Source organism: Ixodes scapularis, unplaced genomic scaffold (genome assembly GCF_016920785.2).
Source record: "Ixodes scapularis isolate PalLabHiFi unplaced genomic scaffold, ASM1692078v2 PGA_scaffold1__304_contigs__length_218370807, whole genome shotgun sequence".
Classification (NCBI taxonomy): domain Eukaryota; kingdom Metazoa; phylum Arthropoda; class Arachnida; order Ixodida; family Ixodidae; genus Ixodes; species Ixodes scapularis.
This window is the reverse complement of record NW_024609846.1, coordinates 154,725,441-154,740,496: the sequence shown is the minus strand read 5'-3', so window position 1 is coordinate 154,740,496 and position 15,056 is coordinate 154,725,441. Positions and strand designations below refer to the sequence as shown.

At 45.1% G+C, this 15,056-nt stretch overlaps 1 protein-coding gene across 1 annotated transcript in view; it reads right to left on the bottom strand.

Annotated features, from left to right (window-relative positions):
- LOC8053896 (cytochrome P450 2J2) overlaps positions 1-15,056 on the bottom strand; it is a 34,360-nt gene that overhangs the window by 8,317 nt on the left and 10,987 nt on the right. The window contains exons 4-7 of the mRNA XM_042290383.1: positions 14,020-14,324; positions 13,106-13,221; positions 11,025-11,283; positions 2,713-2,903 (exon numbers count right to left, since the gene is read on the bottom strand). Of these exons, the coding sequence (XP_042146317.1) occupies positions 2,713-2,903; positions 11,025-11,283; positions 13,106-13,221; positions 14,020-14,324 (871 nt within the window). The remainder of the gene's footprint in view (positions 1-2,712; positions 2,904-11,024; positions 11,284-13,105; positions 13,222-14,019; positions 14,325-15,056) is intronic.

Sequence of the window (15,056 nt, the reverse complement as noted above, 5' to 3'; positions counted from 1 at the left end):
TCGCGCGAGAAAACATATTAGCTGAGTTCGAAACGCCGTCTGACCGACTTCTTTCCCTGTCTTCAACTTTTGTTTGCCTGAAGAGTTTCCTACCCAGACTCAGGTGTTCTATGAGAATGAGAAAATTACGCCAGACCTCCGATCGGGCATTTCAGCTGGCCGCGTCCCACGGCTTACATTCGCGCTTATTCACAGTCGTTGATGTGGTCTAATGTAACCATCAAAAATAAACAGAACCCAAATTCAAAACGCTGGCTCAAAAGCAAAAAGAAATATCTAACCTGAGTTTTCATGCGACGTTCCGGAAAGCGCGGTGCGAGTGCATCTTGCCACCGGCCGCACTCGCTCTGCGCTTTCATGGCCGTTTTCGATGCTTCTGCGTACCGATTACTACTTAACATATTCGTAGAAGTAATTTAAGACGTTCAGAAGTGCGTAAGTCAGCCAGCAGCAGAGGCAGGTGGCCCGGATTGATCGGGTTTCAACACTCGCACACGCTTCCGTAGCCGTCATGGGACTGCGTCGGCTGCTAGCTACGAACCGGAAGTGAATAATACCCAGAGTACTTTGAGGCTGTTGCCAAACGCCGGTCACCTATTGTCCTCTGGGTGTGTTTGTGCGTGCTCACGGGCGGGGCCTGATTATTTGGGGAACGGCATCCTGGCATAGGGACGTGGAGAAAGGGGACCTTATAAAAAGAGCGGTTTTACGCGCTCTCTTCATGTTCTCATGTTTTTCTCATTCCGAACGGCAGACTGTACATAGAATGTAAATAAACTGTTTGAGAAGAGACACCCTGGCTCGCTATTAACTCAGCGCGATGTTCTGGGCGACGCATGGCTCCAGCGGAGGTCGACTACGTGGACAAGCGCTGAGTCTTTACAAGGCACAAAGTTGTCAGGTGAAAACCGAACTACCATAAGGAGTGCCTAATTTTGGCATTTTCATGAGAACTGAGGTCCAATAGGGAAGGGTGAAAACAGAAGAACGAGTCAATGAAGCCTAAATGCGGCACTTGTTTTCCAATTTAGAGCCAAGATGGCCAGACACTGGCAAATTTTTCACAAAACACGGATATACTGAATTCAAAGGAGGTAGTTCGGTATACAGACGTCCGCGTTAACTGAATATGAAGTTGAAATTTCCGCGCGTCTTCACTAATTCCCAAGATTCTGCCAAATGGGAGCTTACGGAATAGAGCATCCAAGAACCGCCTAATACAGTAGAACCTTGTTAAAGCGTAGTCAGCGAGAACCGTGGGCGCCGCCGCTCATGTGCCCGCGCGTGTCCGCGAGCTCAAGAGTACAAGCAACGGAACACAATGATAATAATAAAAAAACTGAAATAGCGTACGCCAAAAAAAAAAACAAAAAAAAAAACGAGAGCTCTTTCTTCTTCGACAAAAAAAAAGTTAAACCAGCAACAAAAAGAAAAAAAAAACTCTCGTAAACATAGTCTGGCGACAAAGCAAAAACGGCGAGAGAAAAAGCTAAACGAAGATAAACAAGGCATCCAAAGCGCGATTGCACAGTCGTTGTCACCACACTAGGCTACCCAAAGACTTTATTCTTTTTTATCTGGGGGCCGAGGTGTTGAGGACAAATGTTGTTTCTCTCTGATTTTCGTGCCTTTTACTGCCCGTGGCCAGAGTCGTTTACCTTTAGCGCGTGCAAACTGCAGGCTACTTGGAAAGCCTCCCTACCAGGGACATGGCGCACGGTTCGATGTATCAAATGTCCCGGGCGCGTATTGCAATGTATTCACTGTGCAAAACCACGAAAGAAGTCCAGGGCCCTGATTGGCCTATTTCAACGTCCCGCTCTTTCGCAAGTAGGAAACAACAATGAAATTGCGTTCGGTGTTTGTTCGCTCATTCGGAAGTGTAACGGGGTACGGGGGGGGGGGGGGGGGTTTCAATGGAACGCGTAAGAGCCCCCTCCCCCTTTCTCCCCCCCCTCCCCCACCACCCTTCACGCCGCTCGGTGGTGGCACATTATAAAGCCACACGAGCGGCGGGGCTGACGGTAGACATTTGGTGGTAAACGAAATTCTAGTTTCTGACGGCAATTACAAAGCCCAAAACCGCATAAAGAAGCGCTAAGAGCCTTTGGCCCTTGTGACATAAATCCGCGTGTAGAAGCGGATTACGATGATAATGGCGTCGGTTCCCGATAGAACCGTGTGCAGCAGCCAAGCAAGCGCAGCCAGCCACCAAGCAAGCAAATCTCACGAGGCGGCATCTCTATCTTGGATGCGGCATCTGTGTACGCGCAAAACACTGGCGCGCGTTTACCCGCCCGAGGAGCGCGCATTTGTCATGTGCCTCAAGAAAGGAAAATCCGGGACCCCGAATTCGTTGTAAACTTTTACTCCATGAGGAAGCAAATATACATGTCCCGCGTGGTGAAGTTCGACACAGACCACGGCGTAAGATATATCTTACACCGTGATACAAGCGTACTAGACGTCCACACATTTACATAACATTTTCAAGCAGCTCTTTTGACAGTTCAGAATAAACTATATATCTAAATACTTGGGTTCCAATCGTGCTCGACTGTATTAAATATAGTTACACCTTGCCTTTTTTTCTGTTCCTTCAAGGGCCAGACAAAACCAAATTTCGCCGAAAAAAGCTGTGTTACTTGAAAGGGGAAGACCCAGGCGAGCTGCCTTTTAAACACTGTCACGTAAAAATGCTGTAGTACCCACCAATTGAAAAAGGGATGAGGAATTCCGGTCTTGGAAGGAGTGCGGATCCATCTGGCGTCATAAATCGGGAAGGGTCGAATTCTTCGGGATTCTTCCAGTACTTGGGGTCGAAGTGAGCAGCCCAGAAATTGGCTACGACGATGGTTCCCTTGGGGATCACGTATCCGCTCAGGAAGACATCCTCGTCAACTCTGAAAGAAGTTAAATAGCTTGACTCGCCGGCAGCTCAAGAAACACAAGGCGTGGCGAGTCCATCGCTCCGCCGCCAATGAGAGTGAGGCATCAGTCTATACAAACGCTTAAACACAAACGGCGAAGCGAAGAATTGACAGCGACCTTTACATTCAAAGTCATATAATGCAGAAAAGGCAGTATTTAAGAAGTAATAGTTTTAATTTGCCTAAAAGATTATATACAGTCTTGTATAGTATAATTGACATGGCATCACTTTCTATATATCTATATATACAGGGTGTTTCACGAAAAGTGGACAGATTCGATATTCCGAAAACTACCCGCCGTAACAAAAAAAAATAAAAAATAAAAAAAGGCTTTCATCGTTTTGGTCCTGGGCCGGGGGCCCACTTAGGAAAAAGATTAAATATTGAGATAATTAAATTGTTAATTTATTTTTGCGGAATTAACTTTTTTATTATTGATGTTAAAGGCTTGGTTTTAATTAGAATATTGATGAGAATCATCGAAAACACTAAATCGATAAATTGAAGTATGATAAAAGGCACGCGCAGCATTTTATAGCTTTCTGAAAAACCGCACAACTTCGGTGGGTATTTAAGTTTCGGTTTGCAATCGGAGCGCTTCTCCGCCCCGACGGCACCACGCCCCCTGGAGAAATAGTGCAGCCAACCTCTGCTGCGCTGTCCTCGCGCAACGCAGTTGAGGCTGTTTGCACTCTTTCTATGCACCACCTACCTCCAAATCGGCGAAAAGTTGTGACGGCCACAACGGATGAAATGCTAATCATGGAAATTATCCGCCCTTCTAATAAGACAGCCCCTGTCAGCGCCGGTCGTTCTGGCCAAAAAAAAAAAACAAAAAAAAATCCGGATTTTCCGCTTTTCCGCTAATTACCATAGGCTGAAGAACGTCACGCAGAAAGACGCGCATCCACTGCCAAGGATCAACAACGCTGTCGAAGCTTTGAACGATGCTAAATATTTCAGCCCATCGATATGACGTCTGTACATTGGGAGGTGGAGATGTCGACGAAGTCACGAGCGAAGACGGCAATAGCCTTACAGCAAGAACTGTTCGAGTTCAATGTCCTCCCGATTGAGCTGTGCAACGCTCTTGCTACATTTCAACAATAATGCAGGTGCTCATCGGAGAGCTGAACTTCTGCTTGCGCTATATTGATGATCTTATCATCTTCAGCAACAGGGAAGCGGAACACGTTAAAAACCTGAAAGAAGTCCCACATGGTTTGAGATAGGCTCGTCACAATTTAGAACTTTTAAAGTGTCGCTTTTTTAGAAACATCGTTATGTACCGAGGCGACAAAATTTTGGCAACGGGAGTCGTAACTGACGTTACTAAAACTGAAATGGTTTCGAAATGGCCGCAGCCTTCAGGTGTTGAGGCTCTTATCTACTTCCTGGGGCTTGCCTCGTACTATAGGAAATTCGTTGCAAACGTTCGCACACTTTTGGCTCCTTTTTAAAAGTTAATGAAGAAACAAGTCATATTCATCTAGAGTTTTCAATGTCTTAACGCCTTCGAAGAGCTTAAACAACGCCTGACGAACTCTCCACTTTTGACATTCCCAAACTTCGACCTACACTTTATTCTGGACAAAGACATAAGTGAAGAACGTATTGGCGCAGTACACTTTCAAGGACACGGTTGTACGAAAGGCGTTGTAGCCAATGGCTGTCGTACCCTCACGAGGTCTGAATGCCACTTCAGAGTGACCAGAACAGAAATGTTGGCCGTAGCTTGCTTTCTCCGCTACTTCAGACACTTACTGCTCGGATGGCCATTAACCCGCAGGACGAACCACAGCGCACTGCAGTGAATACATGACCCTAAAGAACCGGAAAGTCTAGTAACACGTTGGATTGGTCAGCTCAGCGAAAACGAGTTCGTCGCTTGTCATCGACTGGGAAAGCAACCGGGCAACCCAAATTCGTTGCCCCGACGACCTTCAACAACGAACGAAGGCCAACACTTTGTACCCATGTCAGTTTGACAGACTTCATTCACAATGGCGGACCTCCACGACAAACAGCGATGTGACGCAAAACTTTCGCCCATCATCGAGGCCCTGCTTGGAGGTAAGCTGCCAAGAGGGGTACGTCTATGCACCGCGAGAGCGCTTTGCCGCCACCGGCACCAGCTAAGGCTCGTCCAAGGCTGTATCATCTAGATGAGAACACCGGGGTCCACCGCCATCCGCGTGATGTCCGATCTTTGGATACAACTCGCATTAGACTCTGTCGACGTTGCACTGGGGAGGGGGGTCATTTGGCCTAGTAAAAAGACCGAAGAAAGGAGTATAAAAGTTTTCCTGGGTACAAATAGCACAAGTACAGCCGACTTGCTCTGAAGATGTGTTAAGTGCTCTGTTCGTAAGGTACCGAACACGAGACCACGAGTACCGCTGGTCCTCGAGGCAGCCACCTTCCCTTTTGAACGCGTGGCTATAGAAATGACTGGTAGGTCCCAATGACTGGAGCGCACAAGGAAACCCTGGTGGTGAGCGACAATTTCACTTGATGGGTGGAAGCGTTCGCCCCGAATAGTCAAGAACGTAAGGGCGTCGCCAACTGCCTCGTTCACAACTTCATTATTCGCTGCGTAATATCATCGGCACTACATACAAACCAAGTAAGAATTTTCGAGAGCCAGGTGCTCCAAGAAGTTTTTTTTTAGATTTTAGGCATCGGAAATAAAAGGACCTCTTTTTACCACCAACAGTTCGACGTACTGGTGGAGCGCTTAAATCGCACGTTATAGACAGCTCTCGCGCGTGCGTTAATGAATCGTAGGTTGACTGGGACATCAACCTACCTCTCGTCATGATGTCTTGTCGCTCGAGTTTGCATGAATTGACTAACTACAGTGCGTATTACCTGTTCTTTGGAAGATACATGAAGATCCCAGTGGACGTGTTATTAGGCGTACTCAACCACGTTAACCCGTCGACTTCTAGTTGCGATCGGCACTTGTCACGCCGTCTGAAAACTTGCAGGAATTCCCGTCCATGCAATCATGAATGAAGAGACATCAAACATTACACAGAAGCGCCACTAGGACATCACTACCAATAAACGAGACTACGAACCAGGTGAAAGACTTATCTAGCATTCCCCACATACAGTGCCTCAAGGAAGGTCCTGAAAGCTACATTTACCGTAGTTGGGTTCATATGTTGTTTTCAATAAATTCGCTAACCACGTCTACCTTATCCAAGAGAAAACAGTAAAATTAAAGCGACGGGTTTTCTACTACAACAGTTTCGAACGAATAGCCGATTTAAGAGAGCCGATTGTCCTGCTTGCTAGGGCAGAACAATCGGCTGGTCGTTGGTCATGAGGTTGCCTGTCCTTCTCGACACTCCCGCCCGAACGTCCCAGATATATTTGCACAGCAAACTAAACTATTTCCGTAATAGACAGAGAAGATGAAGATGTGTACGTCGAGGCACACGAACACTTTTCGTCACTCAACGCAGTCAAAGATCCGCAAACGATCGACACAGTGCAGGATCACCCGCTGCTCGACGTAGTGGAAAGTCCACCGGCGGTGAACGCAGTGGAGGATACACCGCTCGTTGGCAATCTCTAAACCAGGATGATCGATGAGAACCCAGGGGATGCACATTATGACCTTCGACTACTAGACAACTTGAGGCGAAGAATTGTGTTTCGGGACGCCAACTCAGTTCCAAGAAGGGATGATGTAGCGAGGGCGGTAAAAAAGGAGGACAAAGTGCACCTGTGGTGCGCGAGGGCAGTATCGGGACATTCGAGTGGTTGTAGAACTTTAGCGTCGACTTTCGCTCTCACATTACAGACCTAATTAACTCTAAAACGGTACTACATAATTAACTAGTTCCCTTGGCCCTTCAATACACTGTGCTCTCTCGACGCGGTCCGAAGTGCAGCTTTTGTAACATCTTTCAGCGGTTTAGAATAAATATATGCAAAGCATTATTTGTCAACTGAAGGCAGGTTCAACCCCCTGTTGCTTTACTTTGCCTGTATTCCGCGGAAATGCAGGCTGCAAAGGTCAGATACGAGATTTCAAAATATCCAGCTGCATGGACCAGCGCATTTCCAAGGATTACTTATACCCTTGTCATACGACGCCCTAAAGCTCCCATCAATAAATGTCCTTGTGGGGGCCCCGTGCTAAACACTTCGTTGTTTTGTATTTTTCCTTTAAGCTTGCAGCACCATCGTCAAGCACAAACGGCGATGTGGTCGCAAGCGCGCGTGATGAAAAGACATTCCATCCGAGACATCGGAGTCGTTTGACGTGTTTTCTCTACAAAAATGGTGACCGGAACGCGATTTGCTCCGAGCATCTGTCATCCAGGTGAATGTTCTCCGCGACGTGGGACTCTACAACGATGCGGCCTCGGACGAGGGTGCTGAGGTCAGCAGCGTCTTGAGGCCTCAAGCGCGGCCTCCGCACCTGCGGCCTGCATTACCTCATCTCCCGTCGCGTCTGCCGCCGGCACGTCGGGACGCATCCACTTCGCTTGTCCCTGCCGGCTCGGCACGCTGACCTGCGGCTCTATCTTTGCCGCTGCCGTCACTAATCTGTCACCGGCTACGGCGCGTCGTTGACCGTCAAGGGCAGTGCGGCTGTTGAGTCGTAGAACATCAGCGTCGCTCGTCAGCTGAGCACCGCGACTCTGAGGAATGTACCTGCAGCGATCGCACAGCTAGTCACATCATTCTGCGAGTCTGAGGTTTACTTCGAGCCACCGGCGAGTGCCCGCTGTTTCCGCTGGAGGCAACTACGGGGGCGTAGCACGCAGTCGATCCCCTTTGCCTGCAGTCTGCCAGAAGCCAGCCCACTTTCACCTCAGCGGTTATCGGACGCTACCTTATCCCTATTACAACGCTCAGTTCAACTTCGCCTGCATCTCCGTCCATCACCTGCAGCCAGTTCCCGACCGAAGGCAACGTTCTACGGGGAGGGAGCCCTGTGGGGGCCCCGTGCTAGACACTTCGTTGTTTTGTATTTTTCCTCTAAGCTTGCTGCACCATCGCCAAGCACAAACGGCGATGTGGTCGCGAGTGCGCGTGATTAAAAGACAATCCATCCGAGACATCGGAGTCGTTTGACGTGCTTTCTACAGTCCTTTTCACTAAAACATATAGTGGTAAGTAAGTTGCTGTCTCACGTTCGGCAATATTCAATTTACCATCGACATGATTGCCTTTGGGCTGGGCCCAGCACCTTGAAACCAAAACTAAAATTAGTATATATAATTTTAGAATCGCTTGAAAAAGTTACGAGTTAATTACGCCTATACAACGAACCGTTTCTTAAATAGATATAATTCGGATCATAATAAAAAAAAACACCCAAGAAGCTTTCGAATCAAAGCCAGGCACTGGCAACCAAGAGAGTATACGAAATCGACAGTCTGCTAAACGTTTGCCTGCTTACCGAAACCTAAAAAAATACTTGAAATTGTTTATGTTACCATAATAAAATCTCCGCTTTATATACACCTCACTTACACCTTACGATGCATAACTTTTTACTTATACATGCAATTATTTAGGACTGCACGCTGCTATAAAACATGATTCTAAAATTTATAAAAAGTTTATTGTCTTTTTTTAGCTCAAAGTCAAAGAAATACTTCCTAAATAATTTTCTATACACAACGCATTGGTGCCTCACGGGCTCTGGATGCGGCAAAACAGTATTTACTTTTGTTCGAGCACATCGCAACAGCAAATTTTTCGCAGTTTTCAATCAAGGACGCACAGCCTGTTAGTTAGGAGCCCTGCGTGGCAGCTGGGCTTTGCACGAAAATGTTGCCAATGTCAGCAAGACGTGCATCTGAGCACCGGGAAGTCAGATGGCTCCATCTGGAGGAGCATTCTTGAGACAGGTGGCACAAAACACCTATCGGGTGTGATTCAGCATGTATTTTTGTTGCTATTCAGCTGTGAATTTTTGAAAGGCGCTTTTTACTGGAGTGCGTTATATCAGATGCACCACGCATTGTAGAGTTAATTCTATATACCACGAATACCTGGTAGAAGAGTAAACACACAAGCGACTCGATTCGAAGCCCGGGAGCTGTGAAAGAAGGCTCAGAATGTTTCTGAAGAAGTTAAGGTTCTTATTGGCAACGAACGTTCTTCATTGCTACAATGTCCTCAGCCAGCTCAAAAAAAAAAAAAACTTATGCCGAGGCTAGTCCTTCAATATTTTAACTTCAGGAAGACAAAATAATACGCCAGCTTTCCTCCATTGCTGTTAGCGCCTACTGTCGAGAGTACTTCATTTGTACTAAAATATGCTAGCGAGCTCCTTTATCGAAAATGTCTTTTAGTCGAAGAAGCATTTATGGTGCCATATCGCACGATGTCCTCCATTAAGAGATTGTCTTTTCTTCTAATGGAACTTAAGCTGGTCCGTCAGAGAGGGGTGTTACTTTCATTTTATTGCTAAAGAACATTTATACACTTTTTCTTTATGTTTTTACATGCCTAGTATAGCTGGACTTCTATATCATCATGGCCGCTCTTATCCACTGCGAACCGCCATTTCTTTTCTTATCGTTCGAAGAATAAAAAAACGGTAGTGGCGAAACTATACTAGGCTGTACATGGATGTCTTTCACATTGCAAGTTCAAATTAAACAGGCCTAACCATTGATACGTACAGATGCTTGGTGTAGTCGTTCAGTGCGAAAAAATGCCCCTCTGATTGCCGACTGCCAAACCAGTGGACAAGAGGAAAGCTATTTTTATATTCGCTACATAACTAGCAATACTAACCGCATGCTCGGCTTCCTCGAACATAAATTTCTTTTTGTTCCTGTGTCTCAAGCTGTTATCTATAAAACCGTTGTCCAACCTGAATTGGGATGCTCCTCTTCTATATGGGATCCAGGCATTGACTTGCTTACAACAACAGTCGAAAGTATTCAAAAGATATCTGTTCGCTGTATTTTAGTAATTATCACCGTACTGCAAGCGTAACATCTGTGAAATCGCTTTCAAACCAACGTAACCTTTCCTTACGTCGTGGGCTATCCTGAGTTTGTACGTTTCATAAAATTTATGATCACAATTTTTCCTTGCGCCATAAATTACAGACTCCTCCTTCATATGTCTCGCCACGCGTCGATCACCTACACAAAATTGGTCTACATGTTTGTAAAACAAATACTTTTTATGATTCGTTCATCCCCAATACAGCAATTACGTGGAACCACCTTCCATCATCAGTTGTGTGCGTAACATATGTCATTATGTTCAAGCGTTGTTTAACCAATTTTCTAAGTTAATAATTGCTATGTTCGTATTTCATTTTCTTAGGTTGTCATTTTTTTTATTTGATTTTCCTATTGTAGTCCTGCTCCCCTCTGTAGTGTTCCCGGGCCTTGAGGGTACAATAAATAAATAAATTAATTAATACATAAGGCCTGTTTTGCTCAACACTCAATGAATAATAGTGCATGCTTTTAGTTGCGTTCTGAATATTACATTATCTTTTTAACTAACTTGGCGTATCAACTAAATCCTAAAAAAAATGTAACCCAACGTTACAGTTAGATTGGGTACTCAAGTCGAGTCGGTTTTGATATAATGGTTACATCTTTGGCACAATTTGCAGCAGGTGCTGTTATATACGTTCCTTCGAAAATCTAGAAGCATCAGTCGTACTGCGCTGGCAGCATATGCATTGTACGCCTAATGATGCAAGAATTATGCGGAAATTTCGTATGCGTAACAACAGCGCTACACAAAATGTTTAACGTTAATGTTAAATGTTAATCGAATTTTCACCTACGCCATACCTAACCGAAGCTAACCAGAAATAATGAGCTTCCATGCGGGTTTCCCTTTCAAGCTGTTCACAAGGGAAACGTGTATGGTCGTTAAGGGGAGGAGTAGGGTGGGGAGGAGCTTCCATTTTTTGGCCTCCAGCTCAAGCTTCCTGCCTTGGACAATGCGTCTGCGTCTCGTGAGCCCCGAGCCTGCATGCGAAGACAAAGCACGCGTCTGAAGGCATTACGCGTGCACTGAGAGCCGGCTTACGAAAGACTCATCCCGCCGTTCTTATGCTGTGAGTGACTGCAGTGATCTTACTCTCTTGGCAGGTCCAGCGTGGTGAGGGTTTTCCAGCGACTCATCTCCCATACGACAGCCATGCTGTATGGCATAAAGCGGTGGTCTTCCCACGTCGGGGTGCGGCCAGACCCGACAACCCGGTCAATCTCTTCCTGGATCTTGGCTTGAACTGTGTCCGGTTTCTCGGCGCAGTACAGAAGGATATACAGAATGCTGGCTGCCACGCTTGCCGATCCAGCCACCAAAATATCAACCATGTTTCCATGAAGGGCGCGAGCTGTGCGCGACAATAAGCATTACTATGATATCGCACACGCCAGGAAGACAACGATTTGGCATCTGCGTGAATGGAGCAAACATTACAGGTCTTCAATATTGTGTCAAACAACAAGATATAGAAAAAATGAAGGGTCTCCTCCAATGAGCATTAGCTCGGTTGGCTTGTAATGTACCTTTTGGCGAATATGTGCTGCCACCTAGAAAAGTGACTGGGTTCGAGACTAAGTGGCTAGCAAACAACGCGCGTGCAAGGCCTCTCCCACCCGTTCCACACCCAAAACGTCAGCCACATCCCGTTCGCCTGTTGAGCCGCTGTGACCTAGATACGGCTCCCCCAAACTTGCCTTTGTCTCCGCCGTGGGTTATCTTCTGCCCCGAAGTCCACACTAAGAAACCATCTTCCCTCTCTGCTCGACCAGAAGGAAGAGAGACAGAGAGAGTACTAGAACCATTTACTCTCGAACCGATGATTCTACAAAAGGTCTATTGTGTTAGATAGCCAAAATAGCGTGACAAAAAGAGGAGTATTTCATAAGTCGCCTCGTCTGTCGTGCACTATAGGGTCCTTCATGTAATACACACCGCCCTGCCTGTATCACCAGTTTATGACCTAATCTAAGGGGCGTATTATACGTAGGTTTAGAACGACATAAGTGGCAAATAAATTTATACCACTTAGCTTTTGGTATCAAAACTTCAAATAGTAAAATATATACTCTAAAGAATGGGCATATCACAAAGACTACTTCAATTAAATATTATGACGAAACGTTTCCAAGTAAGCAAAAGCAACGCTGGTTACCGGCCACACTTTTTTTAACTTTTAATCAACGCAAGTCCAGTAGCGGAAACATTATGCGCTGCCCACGTTTATTTCATGTTCCCTTAGTTTATTACATGGTCTCGAAACTGCAAAAGATGTGTTAAAGAGTTTTATGTTATTCAATATCATCGTGAGTGGAGTTGCGTTTACTTGCCACTGCGAGGCAGAGATGGGATAGGAATCTGAGCGTAGAGTTGCAGGATAGAGTAGCATCAACGAAACATGAAAAATAGCCACTGCGGATTGGGATGTTTTAAAAATGTTTATCAGAAATACTCTATTCTTAAAAGAACCTCAAGCTACAAAAACACGCTAAAGAAGCGGGAGGGCTAGTGGCTTAAAAATAATCGCCATATTCGCGCACAATAAAGTGCCATATGTGCAAGAAACCCAATAAAATATCATTTTTATCGATCACTATCTATATCTGATGCATCGATCACGCGAAGTAAATAGTGACGTCTCTCTATAAAGCTACAGAGCGCGACGCCATTAGTATCAACAGCCGACTCTTTGTTCCGTTTCATGCATATAATGTCTCTGATATCACTCTTAAAGTGCTGAACAAGGTCATGTTCAGGACACCAGCCGAGCGAGTAACATGTAGTTCTTGTCGACGTGCAGTCTCAGATAAATTGTAAAAAAAAAAAGACAGAAAAAAAAAACACTGTTTTGTTTTTCGCAAGAAAAGCGCTTGTTGCTGCTAGATATTTTTATTGTCTGCGAATAACTTGTAAGTTTCATGTGCATACAAGGCTTCTAAATGAATATTTTTTTTATATGGAATACCTAAAAAATTTAATATTGGTGGTATAAGGACTCGTTGCGATATCAATATAGGCCGTACAAAAATAGTATTTTACCATTCTTCGCATATTTCATCTTGTGTATCGCCTGACGGCTGGTACATTGAAAACAATTTTTTGGTGTCTGGTCACCACCGCCTTCCAGCACTTCTTTCCGGTGTCTATACAAACAAGTAAATGTTTAAACGTACCGTTAATGTTGGACTTGGGGTTCTCATTGTGCTGCGTTACCAAGGCAAGGTATCCTTTAATAAAGTGTGGATTGATATCTGAGTCCACTGTCTCCAGCCGGTCATTGATTTCATTGCTGATCAAAGAAAAAAAGTACTTAGCACGGTCCCTAAAAATGCGGAGCGCAATACGCATATTTATTTTGACTTTGTTTATTTGTTTTGGGAGTAATTCAGCGACATCCAGAAATGTTTTGATTGAAAATTGTTCCATTATTAGTTCAAGTAAGGCATATGCTGTACTTAGGTTTGGGGAGTTGATCTCTTTTTTTTTACGATTCATTTTTTACTACAGCCGAACTGCGAGTTGAATCTTTCTGTCAATCGTCGCAGTTGAATACATCGCCACATGAGTGTTTTTGTCAGGGTTCAGGTATTCAATATTTGCTGAAGACATTACTTGAGTAGAAAAAAATATTTAACGGTATTGTGGCAACGATTTTCGTTCATATTTCCTTCGAAAGAGTTCATAAAACTCATGTAGCAGAAATGAGTAAGAAGATTTCAAGCGGTTTATGTATGTATATTTCATAATAACAAGAGCTGTGAGCACGAAACGCAAAGGTAGGAGTAGACCGTGCTACAGTGATGTCTCGTCAATATGTACACCTCCGTTCCCACAGAAAAGTATTTCTGGTATGAGCTGTCAAACAGAACGGGGCAAAAACAAACCCAGTTTGTCCCCAAACATTTGGCAACATAAACAGGATTCTTATATTGCTATAGCATGGGCCGGATTGACGAGACATGACGTAATGTGTTCCACGGCCCCTACTTCCACTTCTCGACTTCCGTGTAGCTCGATTTGAAATTGTCCTTAAAGTTTTTCGTTGTGTCTTCTGTTTGGCAATTTTTAGAGATTGAACTGAGTTTACCGAATGAACTTGAAGAACTTTTGTTGCAATTCCAGGCCGTTGCCACCTCCCAGACAGTGAATATATGGCGCTATCCACTTGAGACATTTAGGCAAGGGGTCCACAGGAGAGACACCGGAAAATATCCTAAGAAAAGCCTCCAATAATGTGTCCAGTCGATTTAGCCTCGGGTCGTTGAAATCATAACGGCTACCCAGCAAGAGCGCCGCGATGTTGTTGGTCACACAGGGAAGAAGAAAAGGCCGCACCATTACTGGGTGACCTTTCGTTTCTGACACTTTCTCTCGTAGGTACTGGAACTCCTCCTGCAAGACAAAACGGTGGATTTAAATTACGGTGGGTTGACTGCCTCGAAATAAAACTTTAATCGTCGAGTATGAAGCAACGTGACCACTAATGTTTCTGTGGTATTGAGTTGAGGCAAGTGTCAAAAATCTCATTAACTTTAGTAAAAAAAAAGGAGAACTACATTATGGCAGAAAGACGTTCTAGAATAGTCCTCAGCAGTTTAATTTTCCGCGATTGGACCAATAGGTCTGTAGTATCGGCAGCGGTTGGACTTAAAGTGAAACGGAATGTAGCACAAAACCCGATTGGAGCAAACGTTACGACACAGTCAGTGGCTATAAAGAAGCGTCACGTACGCAGTCGAAAGTGAACGCAGTACAGTCAACTCAAATATCGCGAAGCAACACTTGAACATATGCCGCATCTGTCCCGTAGAAAACCTAGATTTTCATCACCGAATATGGTAGTAATTTAGCAACACGAGTCTTATGATTGGTGGAACTGGGTTTTAGGCTGTCCCAAGATCAACTTCCGGTGTGAAACAAGCCGGAAGAATGGTCGCCTGCAAATGGAAAGCTCAAACGTTTCAGTGATTGTGCACTAAGCAGGCCAGTCTTACCGCTTGAAATCTCAAGGCGCAGATTTCTTTCTGTTAAAAGTGGAAGCAAACATTGCGTCCTCTGTTCTCTGCGCATATCGGGAGATTCCGTCGCAAGTTAACAGCGTCGGTAATTCGGTCGACTGCAAAC